At 39.2% G+C, this 17,536-nt stretch overlaps 1 protein-coding gene across 2 annotated transcripts in view; it reads right to left on the reverse strand.

Annotated features, from left to right (window-relative positions):
* Nucleotides 1-14,149: 14,149 nt before the first annotated feature.
* The window catches only part of LOC128026720 (pre-B-cell leukemia transcription factor 1), a 60,837-nt gene continuing 57,450 nt past the window's right edge, over nt 14,150-17,536 (reverse strand). For both annotated transcript variants that reach the window (XM_052613995.1, XM_052613987.1), the window contains one exon: nt 14,150-14,397. Coding sequence is in view for 1 of the 2 variants with exons in the window: in XM_052613987.1 (XP_052469947.1) it covers nt 14,305-14,397 (93 nt within the window). In the remaining variant the exon portion in view is untranslated. The remainder of the gene's footprint in view (nt 14,398-17,536) is intronic.

Genomic DNA, 17,536 nt, shown 5'->3' on the forward strand with positions numbered 1-17,536 from the left:
ATGAACTTACATTTTACATACAATTAGATACACATTCTAGGACCTATAAAGGAATTTTAATAAGACATTTTGTGATCTCAAATGCAGTACCAAAGTAAAAATAAGCATTCACTGGTCCTACATCTTCGTCTCCCCAGTTTTGTTGGGAGAAAAGACATGGACTCAATATAATTTAAAGTTGGCAGGAAGCTGCTCAATATTTGACTGGCACCAAAGCTTATGTGAGCTGAGCTCAAATAATTCCACAGGTCTCACACAGAAAGCCTTTGCAAGTTTCAGAAAGGGGATTTCTCATCCCTCCTGTGAGTGGCTGATATGCAGACGCTGTGCGTCTGGACCAGATGGCCTATATCCGGGATTTGTCCGGTCCTTTCAAACCTGAGAAGATCAGTCATGAGATGCAATGCCAAATGACACAGAGGCGACTGGGGAGGCTTCTACAGCGCCAAACAGATAAAGAGAATTAAATGGAACTGGCCACAGATGTTCCTATTGCTTTTCCTTTTTAATTTCCCAATACACAGTACTGGATTTACTGTCAATGCCATTGAATCTGTTCTACTAGTATATGGATGCAGGAAAACAAAATAGCATTCGATATCAACGGTCACATGAGTCAAAAGTATTTATTTCAGCCACAAGCCCTTTCCTGACTTAAGATTTTCCAAGATAACTCCTCTGAATTTTCACCTATTGTTACGTTACGCTGCCGGAAGGAACACGGAGCCAAGGATAAACAAAATAAGGCTTTATTAAATCCAACACAGGGGATGTCCAACATGGAACACAAAGGAAGACACATGTAAGGGGTTTGTAGACCCGACCAAACAGAACTGAAAGGACAAGGCTTAAATACATGATATAATTGGGGCAACACAGGTGGATGGAATGACTAAATTAACAGGGACATGGAACACATGGGGAATAAAATAGACACACCTGGGAAATAATCAAACCAAACACGGGAGACAGAAACTGGGTCACAGGGGCAAAAACACACTAAATGAGTCCAGGGTTGTGACACCTATAATGCGTGATGAATTTGGAGAACATCTGACAAGAGATTACCAGATTCATGTTGTTGTTTCTCCTCTTCAGTCCACTCTACTCATTTTCTATAGGGTTCTGGTCAGGGGACTGGAATGGCCATGGCAGGACCTTCATTTTGTCCTCAGTGACCCAGTTTTGTTTAGGTTTTTATGTCTGTTTTTGGATCATTGTCCTGTTGCGAGAGCCAATCATGACCCATTTCAAACAGGAAGATTTCTAACAGGGATTGCACTATTCTGCAATTCTCCAGCTGTGATCCTCAGAGAGTCTTTGGTCACTTAAACATTACTTCTTGTCTTGCTTTAAGACAACATAGACACACATTCTCTTCCAGGCAGATTCATAATATCTCCTGATGATTGGAACTAATTTATTATTATTATATATACAGTGAGTACAGAAAAATAATCGTGACACTACACTGCTGAAGTTCAGTTATATGGTGAGTGTTTGATGGTGAGTGTTTGTGGACTGCAATCTTCTAGTGATGGCAAAGCTCAGTTGTGACTGCATGTGGCCTTTCTTGAGGAGTTGCTTTTTTCTTCCAACCTTCCCATTCAAGATGTTTTCACATGCACACGATGATAACTGCTTTAGAGTAGCTGTAGGCCTCTTGGTCGCCTCTCTGACTAGTTTCCTCCTGTCTCCTTCATACAGTTTGGAGTGACGTCCTGATCCAGGGAGGGTCTTTGTTGAACCTTCCACATCTCAATAATTGATTTCACTGTGCTTCTAGTCATTGATGAAACCTTTGAAATGTTTTTGCATCCATCTCCTTACTTGTGCCTGTCCACAACTTTATCCTGGAGATCTTTTGACAGTGCCTTGCCACCAACAGTTGATTGTTTGTTTTAGTTGCACTACCAAGTACTAAAATGCTCCAGGAAAGCCTTTTTCTTACTAAGCAAATCAAAATGACAAATCACAGCTGATCACAGTTGAAAGTCATATAGCTTTGTGTACCATTGAGAAGTTGATCAGCTACATCTGACTGAGTTTACAAGTCAGTTTAAAGAAGGGGTGATAATTTTTCCAACTCAGGGAATTTTTATCTATTTATTTTTTTCTAACATGTTGGTGTTATGTCAAAGCAACTGAAAGCCATGCCTGAAACCTTTAGCCAAAAAAGCGTAAAGGTAAATTCTAACACTTCTGCTTTGGCGATACACAGGGAAGGAGACCTGACGCCAATTTGATTTGAAAGGATGTCAGTGGAGGAGAGCCTTCACTACACTGAATAAACTGCTTTTTTTCTTCTTCTTTTTTCTTTTTTGAGGAAACAGCTTATCATTTAACGAATCAACAGCCTATCGGCCAATCTCCAAAAAGTTTTGCTCTAAACAATAGTTCTGGATTAAACTACTTTTAGAGTTTACATCGAGAAAAAAAAAATGTTTATAAGAGAAGTCACTTTTTGCACAGGTGGAATTAGGTATACGGCACTTCTCATACATTCCTGTGGTATCTGCAAATTAATTTCAGTGATATAAGGGCATTATCAAGGATTGGTTATCAAGGCACACGTGATCCAAGTTGACTGTTACGTTTCTCCTGTAGTAAGTAATACAGATCTCCCCCAATAATTAGCCAATCTCTGGTTATACCTTTCACTTGGATGTTATAAATTGGATAAAATGTCTAGGTTCCCTCTTTCAGAGATCTAGGATTACATATGTAACCTAGACGTTCCCTTTCAGACGGTCATGTTCTATGTTACGTCAGAAAGAGACTGATGAATGGGTCCCTTACAAAACACCACATGGCTGTCTTCCACTGACCTGTGTGAGTGATAGCTCCCTGTCGTGAGGCCAGCACGAGTGAGGGTCAATAGCTGACACAGAATACACAGTATGCTATCAGGCTGCCTGCTTGTAGGAGGACTTACAAAGGCAGGTATCAACCGAAAGCTGGTGATACACATTAACTCTGAGTTACTCAGCCCGCAGGGTGGAAGTTTCAATGTCAAAGCTGGCAAGGTGCTGGCCAAGGCAAGACACATGCTACGAATAGACTTATTGTGGAAATACACACGTGGGATTGCCCAAAAGGGGAATCAAAACAAATGCAGCTCTACGGATGTCTGTTAGCGAGGTGCCATGCACCAGGGCCCAGGAGGAGGCTACACTCCTAGTTGAGTAAGGTCTCACCCCTAGGGGTATGGCAGGTCTTGAGCCTGATAAGTCAGGACAATAGCATCCACCATCCAGTGGGATAACCTCTGCTTGGAGACAACCTTTCCCTTCTGATGGCCTCCGTAACAAACAAAGGGCTGGTCTGAGGTCCAGAACGCATGTACTGGACAGAGCAGTGCCAGGGCTAGGTCTGCCTCCTCCAGGGGCAGCTCTTGCAAGTTCACCACCTGGCCAGGGTCTCAAGATAACATAAGTTGGCCGACCCGAATTCCAATAATGCACCATCAACTGAAAATTCCTGCAGGTCCCGACCCTCTTTACCAAAGCCAAAGCCATCCAGAAATCAATGATAGAGTGATAGAAACTTTAGCTCTACTGAGAGCAAGAACAGATAGAACTACTGTGAGGTCCCAAGTGGAAACTTGAGTCTCCTTGCCCCCTCAGGAACCTAATGATCAGATCATGCTTCCCAAGAGACTTACCATCAACAGGGTCATGGTGAGCTGAAATGGCTGCCACATGGACCTTCAGGGTGGAAGAAGACATCCTTCGTTCCAACCCTTCCTGAAAATAGGAAAGCACTGACCCGATCGGGCATCTCCAGGGGTCTTCATGGCATGAAGAACACCAAGTGATGAAGAGGTTCCACTTCAAAGCATAGACAAGGCTCTAGCTGAAGTGATGGTAGCTACCACCTGAGGTGGCAAGGTACCTTAACCATCCATGACCCATCCAATACCCACAAATGTAGGTTCCAAAGTTCGGAACGTGGGTGCCAGAGTGTGCTCCGTGTCTGAGAAAGGAATTCTCACAGGAATTGCTCCTCATCCTCCCTGATCTTCCACAACGTCTGTGCAAGAAGGCTCACTGGGGGAAACGCATACTTGCGCAGGCCCATTGCTCTTTTCTCAGTTGACCCAAAGAACCAGTCGGGCGAGGTGTCTGAGCACCAGATCCCTTTGCTCGCACAACTGCGTTCGAGAGTGAGCCAAAATCATCCAGTTGAGGATACGGACATCTTTTTCCCTGAGAGGAACCAGGGCTCCCTCTGCAACCTTTGTAAAGACACGAGGAGACAGCGACAACCCAAATGGGAGAACTTTGTGCTGAAATGCCTGGCCCTCGAAAGCAAACCGAAGAAACGGTGTGTGTCAAGAAAGAATGGAGACATGAAAGTACATGTCCTTCAGGCCGATTGCTGCAAACCAATCCAACTGATGAATGCATTTGAAAATGAGCTTGGGCATTAGCATCTTGAACGGAAGTCTGTGAAGAGCTCGGTTTAAGTCAGGCAAGTCCAAGATTGGCCGTAACCCACCTGTAGCCAGCAGGGTCACGACCATGCATGAGAGAAGCATCCTTGCCCACCATCGTTGCTTGAGCACCCTGAAACCTGGGGGGAACACTGGGTGAACAGATGAGCCAGCGGGATGGCCTGGGCAGCTCTAGCCTAGCTCCCAGAAACTGATCCAGCAGGGTCAAGATTACAGGCGTACCCACAGTGGGGCAGCGAGGTTGAACAGACAGCCCTGGCATTGGAAGCATAGTGTCTCTTAGCGTGGACAGAGGGAATGAGATAGCAATGCGTTCTCGAGCTGGCTCTGTGTGGAAACTGGCAAGGGGAGAGGGGAACGAGAACGGTGAGGAAGCACGTCGCCAACTGTCGTCCGCGGCCTCTTGAGGTAGAGGAAACAGCTCTTTTAGTGAAGGTTTGGGTGGAACAAAAGGAAAACACACTTCTGTGGCCATTCCCTCACTGCAGCCGGGGTGAAGGCTGCTGATGTGGCCGAGCAGGAGTGGAGGAGACCTAAGGGGGGCACCCTTGGCAACAAGCAGGCTGAGGTAGCTGCACCGGCAGCAGTGTGTAGGAGGCAGCAGGCCGCTGGGGCAGGATGTGTTTGATGGCCTCAGACCGCTTCTGGGCGGCAGAGAACTGCTGGGCAAAATTCTCCACCACGTTGCCGAAGAGGCCAGCCTGGGAGACCGGGGAGTTGAGGAGCTGAGTCCGATCAGACTCCCTCATGTCTGCCAGGTTTAGCCATAGTTGGTGCTCCTGGACCACCAAAGTGGACATCACCTGACCCAAGGAGCGCGTAGTAACCTTCGTCGCCTGGAGAACAAGGTCGGTAGCAGTGCATGTCTCCTGCAAAACCATTGGGTCAGCACTGCCCCTGTGCAGCTCTTTAAGCCCCTTGCCTGGTAGAGCTGAAGGGTGGCCATGGCATGCAGGGCAGAAGTGGCCTGACCCACAGCTCTGTAAGCCTTGGCCACAATTCTAGATGAGAACTTGCAGGCCTTGGAGGGAAGCTTGGGACCACCACGCTATGCGGAGGTGCTCTAAGGACACAGTTGCATCGCAACATATCGCTCCACTAGGGGAATTCCAGCATACCCCTTAGCTGATCTGCCATTGAGGGCAGTGAAGGTGGTTTAAGCACCAAAACAGTTTTGGGAAGTTAAAGGTGCCATCCATGAAATGGTCACTTCCTGGTGCACTTCCGGAAAGAAAGGAACCAGCTGGGGCTGCTGGCGATCAGCACAAGCAGCCCCCAGGATCCAATCATCCAGCCTCGAGCACCCGGGACAGGGTGGAGGATTCCACTCAAGCCTGATGCTCTCAGCTGCCCACGAAAGCACGGCTGTCAACTCGGGATCAGACTCGGGCAACACTGGCACTCCCAGTGGAGGCCACGCAGCCAAATCCTCATTTCCCGAGGACTCAAGCCCGCCTTGTGATGCGGCGATCGACATTAGGTCTTCCTCCCGAGCCCCAAATGAGATGTCAACAGCCTGAGAGTGTCCAGCAAACGCATCTGGAAACTCAACCGGCTGTGGCGTTTGTGAGGGGGGTGTGGCACGAGGAGGCTGCCTCATCCCCCGCTATGAGAACATGAGTCATACACAAATGCAGTCTCAGCATGCTGAAAGCCCAGACACATGACACAGCGATCTTGGCCGTCACGAGTAGCCATATATCGACTGCACCCAGAAACACACAGGCTAAATTACAAAAGACACAAACTCAACCCATTTACTCTTTTAGAGATGGAAAAAGCTCTTTCAGTGGTGCTGAAGCGCTCAGGGGAATGCTGGAGCTGAATGCAGGAAGCCCAGATGAACCGCTGAATCGCGCTGTCACACCAACACCAGCTGACTCGCTTGTAAACACTCCAGTGAAAGCAGCAAACGATCTGCTCGGCTCCGAAGCAAAAGCTTGAGTACGAGTTGCTTGCGCTGCTCCTTATATACCTGCACAGTGGGGCGGAGCTTGCGATGCAAATTCCGCAGACCAAGGTACTCTGGGTACCACTGGCTCGTTTTGTTACCACTCAAAGGTGATTGGGTTCTTGGGCGAGACCCCATTCGTCAGTCTCTTTCTGACATAACATAGAATGTGACCGACTGAAAGGGAACTGTATCTATCTTCATTTCAGGCTGCAGAGCAACGCAATGTGATTATTTTAATGGGGGGTGATAAATTTTTATACTGTACACAAATGTTCAAACATTCCTTTTGCTTTTATTCTTAAATGCTTGAAAAAAACTCTTATTAAACATTACAAATCAATATATGAAGTGACCATCCTTCACAATTAAAATAGCTTTTGTCATAGGTAAACGTGCAAATAATGTTTCAGGTATCTTTGTAGGAAGGTTTCTTCAGGTGTCTTTGTGATGTTGCCATAGTTCTTCTGGATTTAGTCTGTCTCATTTTGTTTTATTATTTTTTTTTTATTCTTCACGTCATTCCTGACGGACTGGATGATGGTGAGATCAGATCTCTGTGTGAAGCATATCAGCTCTTATTCATGTGCATAATCTCACTGGATTATTATATTTAATTGCAAAAGGAATGTTTGGAAATATAAACTGATATTTCCTACTGACTACTATAAAAATAACTGGCTTAAACGTGTAGTATGGAATTTTTGGCCACCAGGGGTCACTCAATCAAAATAATAACATAAGACGTACTTTGATGACGTCGGGAAAGAGCGTAAGGCTCATGGGAGTTGTTGTTCATTGGAACACGCGCTCTGTCGCTCCCTGTCATTCCTCACTCATTCTAACTTAGTATTTTGACAATCACATCTTTTCGAACGGAGAGATATAGACGGTTTCAACGGCAACAACATAAACAAACGTTACTGTGCATGAGCGCTTTTGTGGACCTTACCCTAACTTCCAGTAGACTTCCAAATAGAATCAATAACAACAGCCAAGTCCCTCTAGAGTAGATATTTTTTGATAACAAACAAAATGTTTGCTGCGTGGATCAGGCGGACTTAATGAAAATGCAAATTCATTATTTGCCAACAGGAGATGTTTTAAAGCATAGACATAAAGCGCGAGAAATAGAGGTTTCCCCAGTAACAGCTGTAAACGAAGCAGAGCTGGTACGCTCATACGCTGCTATCAGTCATGTAACATGCAAGTCTTCCTTCAGAAATACAGCGATATAAAAACACAGAGTCTCCAAAAATAAATAAAAGTATGGGAAACTCATCCCACAGCACAACCACCTGAGCCCAACTTCAGTCTACTCACCACCTTAACTTTAACTGCGTTTGTAGAAGGCACTGCAGCCAGACCGATATACACAACACAGACCGGAAGTTAACTTAGGTACAGGCGCATGCGCCCGTTGAAACCGTCTATATGAATTATGAGACCCCTATCAAGTCAATATTCCATCTAGCTAGTAGTAATATATGTTAAAAAACACGGTCGCCTTTCGTTAATAATTATAATTATGTTATACTATGATATCGAACAAGTTAGAGAACTGCATTTGAAGCTACTTTATTCAGCTAGATGTAGAACAAAGGTAGATTTACATGAGAGCAAGTGCGTCTGCGTTTTACACAAGAAATCATCGTTTCACAAAATATACGGATAGATAAAGTTAGCTGAATGGATGCATACCTGTTTATCAGAATGCAAGCGAGTTCGGCATCTCTCTGTAGTTTCAGCTTGTCACGAAGCTTTCTCTATCTTGGAAATGCAACTCCAATATTTACTCGTGTCTTGTTGCTTCTCTTGTCCCAAAACCATCCCGGGTCATTTATTTCACCCGTGCGTTTGAGCTTCACAGAACGTGCAGGGAAAGCATAATCATGATCCATAACTAAGTTATTGATTGAGGTTTAAACACGAATATAAACAATATAAATATAAAATATAATAGTCTCGATAAAGGCTACTACTTTTTCTTCTTCGTCTCGTCTTTGTTTCTGTTCACCTTTGTATTTGGCGGTTCCGCAGGAAGTTAGATAAACTAGAGGGGTCAAAGTTTATATGACGCCATAGACGGGCGAAAAAACGGAAATAAAGAAACGTGCCGTGTCTTCTAATTCAACTATAATTTTCTCCGGATTTGAAAGTTCGTGGAAACTGTCGGGATGATGTAAGTACACAACTAAAAAATATATATATAACATGCATATAGTGATTTCTGCTATTTTTAAAGCAGAAAAAGAACATATTGCGCCTTTAAAGTTTTTTTTTTTTTTTTTTCTTCACAGTGTTGTCTGAATTATAATGTCAGAAGAATCCATTTTTTAATAAACATCTATGTAAATGTCCTCAGTGTGGATATCTAGAGATTCTACTGCTTTTTCAATAACAGCATTTTCCCCTGTGGAAGCAAAATAAGACCTGACATCACAAAGGACAATTTCACATTTCATTTTTGTTAGCGTTCACATCTCTCTCTAATGTGTTGACAAGTGGAAGATGTGGATAAGCGGGATTCAGGATATTACTGGGTAAAAGACGTGTGGGGTTGTTTGCGGTTTGGAAGTGGGGGACTGGGTCAGTATGGGCCTGTGGAGGTGGGAGACATGTTAAAACACTTGTCCCCCTCACACCCCTCAGCCCCCCTCATTGAAGGCAGTGAGAAATGGCTGCCAGAATATGTATATATAAAACAAGCTGCCAGTACTCCTGAGGCTGACTAGCTTAAAGCTGTTCTGAGTCCAGAAGCACGAGACCCTGACAGACCTGTGAAGTCTAGGTCTGACCTTGGCCCACTTTCCCTCTCAGCATGAGGGAATGACAGATCTCAGAGCAGGAACATGATGACATTCAGGAAGGTCTGTTTAACTAAAATCACAGACCTTAACATGATATTCAGCCCTGGATCATACAAAGAAAAATAAATGTATATGTTTTATTCTATTTATTTTCAAATGTAATTTATTCCTGTGATGGTAAAACTGAATTCTCAGCAGTGTCCCAGTCTCCTGTGTCACATGATCATTCAGAAACCATTTTAGAATGCTTATTTGGCTTATTTCAATGAGCATTTGTTTTTATAAAAAAAAAAAAAAAAACTTTATTATTGCTTTGTACTGTTTAATATTTTTTTGTGGAAACCATGATTTTTTTTTAGGATTCTTTTATGACATTTAAAAGAACGACATTGTTTTAGAAGATAAATCTTTTGTAACATTAGAAATATCTTTAGCTAATTTAATATGTTCTTGCTGAATAAAAGTATTCATTATTTCATTTATATATTTAAAAAATAACTGGAAGTGAAATCACAGTAATTAGTCATCAAGGTAAACAGACTGAAGTGACTGTGTGTGTGTATACTTATATAGATACTTTCTGCAATCTAAAAAATATTAATAATAATAAGTACAAAAGCTGTCAATGGGGTGGTACCTTTTCTAAAGTATGTGAACCTTTATGTAACTCTGTATGGGCCTTTAAGTTACCAACATGGTAATGGTAAAAAATATTTATCTTTTGAAAAGGTACCACCCCTGTGACAGCTTTTGTAAAAAAAAAAAAAAAATGTCTTTCTTTTTTTTCCCTGAGAGTCAGATTAATGCCACAAAAAAGTTTCTAAATAAATAAATTACAAAAATGTGCAACACCAGTTTTTGTTTTATAAATATACATTTGAAACTGTGATACAATTTTAAATTAGATTATTTCATTATTATTAAAATTATAATTTACGCAACAACCATATTTATTATTACCATAACATTTGCTGTGGAGATACAGAAGCAGTTTACAATTAAACGATAATCTTTATTTGACTGAATTTGCAACTCATTCCCTCTAGCCCACCTCCATCTCCAAGACCCAAGTATAAACAAATATAGAAAGCAGATATTTTAAGTTGTATTCATATTTCACAATATTACTATTCTTCTGTAATTTCAAGATATCAAATGCAGCCTTGGTGAGCATAAAATACTTATTTCAAAAGCATAAAAAAATCTTACCTAACCTAAACTTTTGAATGGTGGCAAATTTAGTTTGCACACAAAGTAAAATCGTGAAAAAATAAATGATAATAATAATAATACAACAGCATTTACTCAAAACACTGCAATATTTTATTGTAAGCAAAACATGCAACAAAATAAAAAGGGGCTGATTTTTTAAGGGCTCACTTTAAAATCTCAGGCTAAGAAAAGATTGGATATTGGACCAGAAGTGTGCAAAATTTAAGTCATGGACTGAGTTGACTAATGACAAAATGTCCCCTTTATAGGTGTGCTACACTATTTATCCATACCTCCTTTATGGTTTTACTAAACTGGTCCCTAAACATGAACTGGAGAACAAGAAAAGTATTAAACCCTGTAAAAACCTTTATAAAAATAACAAAACAGAGAATCTCACAAAATACATACTGATGTGTATCAATACTGTTCAGTGAGCAATACAACATTTATTGATGATAATCATGTCAATTATGAGACAAAGTTTGTGGGAATTGTGGGGGAAATCCAAAACACAATAGTCTGGACTTCAATGCTTCATATGGTACATAATCGTGAAGTTTAGTAATGCATTTATAGCATGTGCGGTCATATATATATATATATATATATATATATATATATATATATATATATATATATATATATATATATATATATATATATGTGTGTACATTTTCACAATGGCAACCATCAGCAAACTTTCGTGTCTTTTGTGTCATGAACGTATGTCATTCAAATAACAGATGACTTATGTTTTTATCTTCATATGGATTAGCATGATTATCATTATTATCATCATATTTCAAACTATTAAAAAAAATGAAATGGTGTTCAAGGATGTCTTGATAATTAACAAACAAAAGCAAAAAAATAAAAATAAAAAAAAAGAAAGAAAGATATTCTTCAAAGCCATTATTGAAGGCAAAGGCGATGAAACATATGTCACATATTTCTGTTTCTTATACATACATAAACAGATTTCAGTTTTTACATTTTTGGTTTTGATAGTGTATAACAATGAACATTCCTAAAAATGTCCTCCCAAAATCCATTAAATAGGCGGATCGTCTTCCTTTTTTGGCAATTATTTAAAAAGGTGTTTTTGGTAGAAAACTTGTTTGAGAGCAGAGATTAACAGGATAATGTGATATTAGATGCTGAGTTCAAATTAGCAATTCATATAAATCAGGGCAGAGATGATGGATCATCTTGAAACTTGTAGTAACAGCTGAACTGTATTTCCGGGTTTGGGCAAAAGGGTTCCTAAAGATTAAGTGGGTGTATAGTGCTTTACCTGCATAAACACAGCTAAGAGTGACTGTCCAAATGTCCAAATCCTATTAACTTAATGACTTCCCCATTTAAATGGATTCTGATTCAATGTACTGCAAAACAAACTTCATTACCCAGAGCCCGACAGACAGGGATATATTTTCAACAAAAATTAGTTAACAATTGGATTTTTCAAGGTAATTTTTTCAATTAGGCAGAAGAGCTGCATCCGTCATGATTTCACGATGGAAACAGTGGCATCAGCAATACAAACTGGCTGAAATAAATAAGACATGAGTAATCTGGAGACATATTCTTTGACAGCGTTTCCACAAAGGATTTCGGCTACCAGCAACACTCGGCTGTAACGTTAAAAGTGCATTGCTTGTTTCTAAATCTGTACACTTACAGTTGTCTCTCATAGTTGAAATTAAACAATGAAATGTCAGGTTAGCATTTGTTAAGACGTGGCCTTTTGATGAAACCTTCATGGTTTTTGCTAGTGAACATAAGATAATAAGCAATACCGGTAACACTTTATAATAACGGCATGCTATTAATCATTAGTTAAGCATTAGGAAACAGTTAATTAATCATTTATAAAGCATTAATAAACATTTTTAAGCAGTTTATAAATAGAGATATAAATGCTTTATACCTGATTTAAAAGCATATCTATAATGTGTTTAATAATTGTTTTTTCATACTTTATTAATGATCAATTTATCATTTCTAAATTAAGTATAGCATTATTTACACACCAGTTATTAAGGAGTTGTCAGTGGTTCATAAGATCACTTAGAAATTGTAAGTAAATGATTAATAAATTATTTAAATGTGCATTCATACATCTTTTTATTCAGACATATAGTAATAGTTACTTATATTGTTAATAAATGGTTTATTAACATGTATTTCTACTGTAATTCAGGGTTAATTAATGTAGTTGTTAGTTACTTATTTTTGTGAGCTCATCTAAAGTGAGGACTATTTATGCCTTGTAAAGCTTTTACAAATGAGATTTAAAGGCTGTTAATATTTATATGTTCTGTATCACTGTGTTGTGTTTGTTTCTATTTTTTGTTTAGAAAATAACTGAGCCTTTAAATGTCCTTTATAAAGGCTTTACAAGGCATAACTAGTCCTCACTTTAGATGAGCTCACATAAATAGTTAACTGACCACTACTAAATGCTTTATAACTACCTGAATTTACTACATTTCTTGTGATCTTATGAATCGCTGGCAACTCCTAAATAACTGGTTTGTAAATAATGCTATACTTGATTGAGAAATGATAAATTGATCATGAATAAAGTATGAAAATACAATTATTAAACACATCATAGATATGCTTTTAAATCAAGAATAAAGCATTTATATCTGTATTTATAAACTGCTTATTACTGTCTATTAATGCTTTAAAAATTATGAATTATCTGTTTACTAATGCTTAATTAATGATTAATAGTGTGCAGTTATTATAAAGTGTTACCGAAATGAATTAAGAAAAAGGGAATATCCTAAAACTAATTCAGCTAATTCAAAACAATAGAGAGCATTAGTGCTTGTTTTTTTAATGATATGGGATAGTAAAGGGCATCTATATTGCTCTTTATGTAAAATTCCTTCACTTAAGGGAGAGAGGGAATAAGGGACCGTTTGAAAGCGATCTGAAGTGAAAGCAGGGAGGAAATGTCATTATAGACCATAATGACTTGATGCTTCCACCGGAATCAGTTATATTTTCATCGACTCGCAAACAGTGTCCTCAAAAACAAACAGAGTGAGGAAATGACTCCAAATGAAATCTATGACAACAGAGTTGTTTGGACTGCTCTCTACGATAAATGTAAACCTCTTTCTTTATCTAATGGACAGCTTTTGATGGCGTTTATGAGGAAAATATGATAATCAGCTTTGAAATGGTATGAGTGACCTCCAAACATCCTATTTCACGTTTTATACAAAGACGTATAAGAACAAATCTGTTTTACTGGGCCAAATATGTCAAAGGAAATACTTGAATATAGCTGAAATGATACTGGAAGGTCTTTTGAAAAAATATAAAGGAAAACAATACACAAACAAAAAAAGAATCAATTTATCACAATGAACGAACAAAAGAGGTGATAATAATTGACTGTACCGATAAGGAGAGCTTCCTCTCACGCACTATATCAAGTGGAAATTTTTTTCATTGTAGAAAACAAGGACTGTTCTTTCATGTATTTTCTTTTTTTTCTTTTCGCTGAGAGGTAGAATGAAGCATTCAAATTGAAACACAACGACTGCTTGTTCCATCATTAACAATTGCCTCATAAGACTGAAACAGTCACAGGTTTGTTAGTCACCCTGCTCCACCTAAAATACACTGTGAAAAATGTACAAACACACATATATATATATTTTTTTTTTTTCCTTTTTTTTTTTTTTTTTTTTTGAATTGTTTTCAAAAATCTTGTAAAATATCCCAAAGTTCCACGGTAGTATGGCATGATTGTGTGTGACCGTGTAGGACATTAATCCCAATCTGAGGAGGATGGATCGCTGGATCAGTCTGAAGACCCCACGCGCTGTGAGGATGGAGGGTGCTGCTGATCAGTTGGAGGTGTCAGAATGGACGCTCCCGGGTCCTTCCGTGGGTGAGGTCACTGAGGAGGGTGTTGGGGCATCTTGCCAGCCGCCGTTCGCCTTTGGTGAGGAAAAAACGAAAGACAAAATTATGAAGTGCACATTTTAAAATCCAAACGCATATCTGAATGCAAAGATGTAGGTGGCTCGCTACAAACCCCGTCGTGAAATCTAAACGAGAGCGACTGTGATGAATTCCCTCACTATAAACACACTTTTGCAAGAAGGGAGTCACAAAGTGAGGCAGTAAAAAGAAACAGCATTATGCTGCATATTACGAGTCATAGCGAGTCGTTTCCAGAACATGATTTTCAAAAGACAGATGATGGAGGAATCAATTATTGTAAATTATCACATTGGCTAAGGGAATGAAAGTATAATGGGCACCTAAAATGGAGGCCATTTCATGTCCGGGAGACAGGTTGCCTAAAGAGCATTTGGGGCATTAATAGCAATTTCCATGCCATCAGAAAAAGGACTAGAAATGGGCTTTGGCAGCCTCTTATTTTCCCAGCCTGTTATTTTAGATAGAGGCAGTCTGTAATCAAAAAAGAAAGAGCAGAGCGAGGAGGGAAAAAAACTTTTCAAATCTTCAGCTTTGGTGACACTTCATGTCTATTTCAAAGGCGTAATTACAGCGCATGGACGAGAGGAAAGCTCCCTCACATAAATGCTTTATGTCTCAGGCCGTCATTATCCACAACTGAAAAAAAAGGGAATAACTTATCTGGGTAGAGAAGGAAAATCGTCATGTTATTTAAGACAGTGAATTTGTTGGAAGATTGAGACACTTTCTCTGGCTACATTATCACAGCTGTTCGGGCTGCTGCTTTCTTCTTCTTTTTTTTAATCTATGGTTACAAGTGTTCAGGTGAAATGTTGTTGATTTAATTATTGATACAAACATGAAATCATTTTTATTTATTTTTTTGATTTATTCATAAGAAATGACAGCAAGAATGTCCCTTAAAAATATATAATAATTAAATAATAAGTGAAAATAAGTGAAAGTGACATGACATACAGCCAAGTATGGTGACCCATACTCAGAATTCAGAATTCTGCATTTAAACCATCCAGTGAACACACACACACAGCAGTGAACACACACACACCTGGAGCAGTGGGCAGCCATTTATGCTGCGGTGCCCGGGGAACAGTTGGGGGTTCAGTGCCTTGCTCAAGGGCACCTCAGTCGTGGTAGTGCCAGCCTGAGACTCAAACCCACAAACTTGGGTCAGGAGTCATACTCTCTAACCACTAGGCCACACTTTGTGAATTAAACAAAATTTTGCCTAAATATATTTCCAGATTTTATTTCATTTGGAATTTTTACATTTAAGATTTATGTGAATGTATTTTTTTTTTATAAAATGTCTTATCAGAATTAATTGGTTTTAGACATATTTAAATGTCAAGTCTATGTGAATGAAATAAATGATCAGCTAAAATGTTTATTTAGATCGTATTTAATTCATAAATAATTACAGATGTGTATTAAAGATGTTTTTAGATTTTTATTTCATTTAATTTGTAATCATTCAAAATCGTTTCAGATTTTACTAAATTCAGACATGTTTACATTCAAAATCAGTGAATAATAGACCATAGATTTTATAGATTTTAATTAAGAAATGTGTGTGAATAAAATACATTTTCAGATAAAATGTCTATTCAGACTTCTTTAGATTTAAAATGTGAATGAAATATTTTTCAGATAATAAGTTTTTTTTTTTTTTTTTTTTTATTCATAAATATATTATTCAAATGACCTCAAAGATGTATTTATTTATATCACTGTAAGCTGTCCATGCTCTCCATCAGCCATGGGTGGCTCAGAAGCGCTGGGTCACCTCCACAGGACACATTCGGCTCTGCTTCAGAGCGGCTATTTAAAGAGAGCATGTTACTGTGTTTGTCTTTTTTCCTTTTTTTCCTCCTCACACTTTGCTGGCTCCCTGTCAGTGCTGTTAAGGTGGCAGATGTGTGATATGACCAATGCAGTTGGATTGCTGTCCCAAATCTCTATTCAACCCTCCCTTGAGACTGTCTGATCAATTTCCTCTGTTGGTGACACGGCTTGTCGCTGTGGATTTTACATGCTGGCCTCTGCAGTTTGTGTTCTCATTTTCCCTCTCCCTCTCTCTTAAACCCTCCTCCCCCAGTACAAAACTGATGGTGGAGCTGCTCGTCTCCTCTGGTTAACACGATTCTTTTCATGTGCGAAGGACACCATCGCAGGCTTTGAAAGAGTATGGTGGCCAGAATACACCTGCGTCTGGGCTGTGGTAACGGTCACCTTGGTGACTGTTGCTACTTCTAGTGTGCATATTGCTGGCACCGCTAATCAATATGGCAACAAAATAGATAGAGGTGGGTTTAACCACACACACACACACACACACACGTTTGTTTTTGTGAAAAGTGGGGACATCCCATAGGCGTAATGGTTTTTATACTGTACAAACTGTATATTATATGACCCTACACCAACCCTACACCTTACCCTAACCCTCACAGGAAAATTTGTGCATTTTTACTTTCTCAAAAAAACTCATTCTGTACGGTTTATAAGCATTTTGAAAAATGGGTCACCCTCTCCTTGGGCACCCTCTCCTTGTAATACCTGTGTCATACCCATGTCATTATACAAAGTTGTGTCCTGATATGTCACAAAAACAAGAGCACACACACACACACACAGAGAGATGCACATGCACACTGTTCCATTTTAAAGTAAGGGCTCAGTGATTTTTTTTCTAATAGAAAACAATACCTGTATTCATGTATTCAGTAATGATGCATTGAATTGATCAGTAAAGGCTTTTTACATTGTTTAAGATTTCAATTTGAAATACATTTTCCATAACCAAATAAGTAAGTTTTCAACATAGAAAAAATTTTTTTTAGCATCAAATCAGCATATTAGAATGATTTCTGAAGGATCGTGTGACACTGAAGACTGGAGTAATGGCTGCTGGCAATTCCATCACAGGAATAAATTATATTTTAAAATAAATTGAAATAGAAAACAATTATTTTAAGTTGTAATAATATTTCATAATATTACCGTTTTACTGTATTTTTGGTCAAATAAATAAAGCCTTGGGGAGCACCACTTTCAAAAAACATTTAAAAAATCTTACCGACCCCAAACTTTTAAATATCAGGCTAATGGCACTGGTCTTGAGAATCAGAT

This window comes from Carassius gibelio, chromosome A2 (assembly GCF_023724105.1).
Source record: "Carassius gibelio isolate Cgi1373 ecotype wild population from Czech Republic chromosome A2, carGib1.2-hapl.c, whole genome shotgun sequence".
Taxonomy (NCBI): Eukaryota; Metazoa; Chordata; class Actinopteri; order Cypriniformes; family Cyprinidae; genus Carassius; species Carassius gibelio.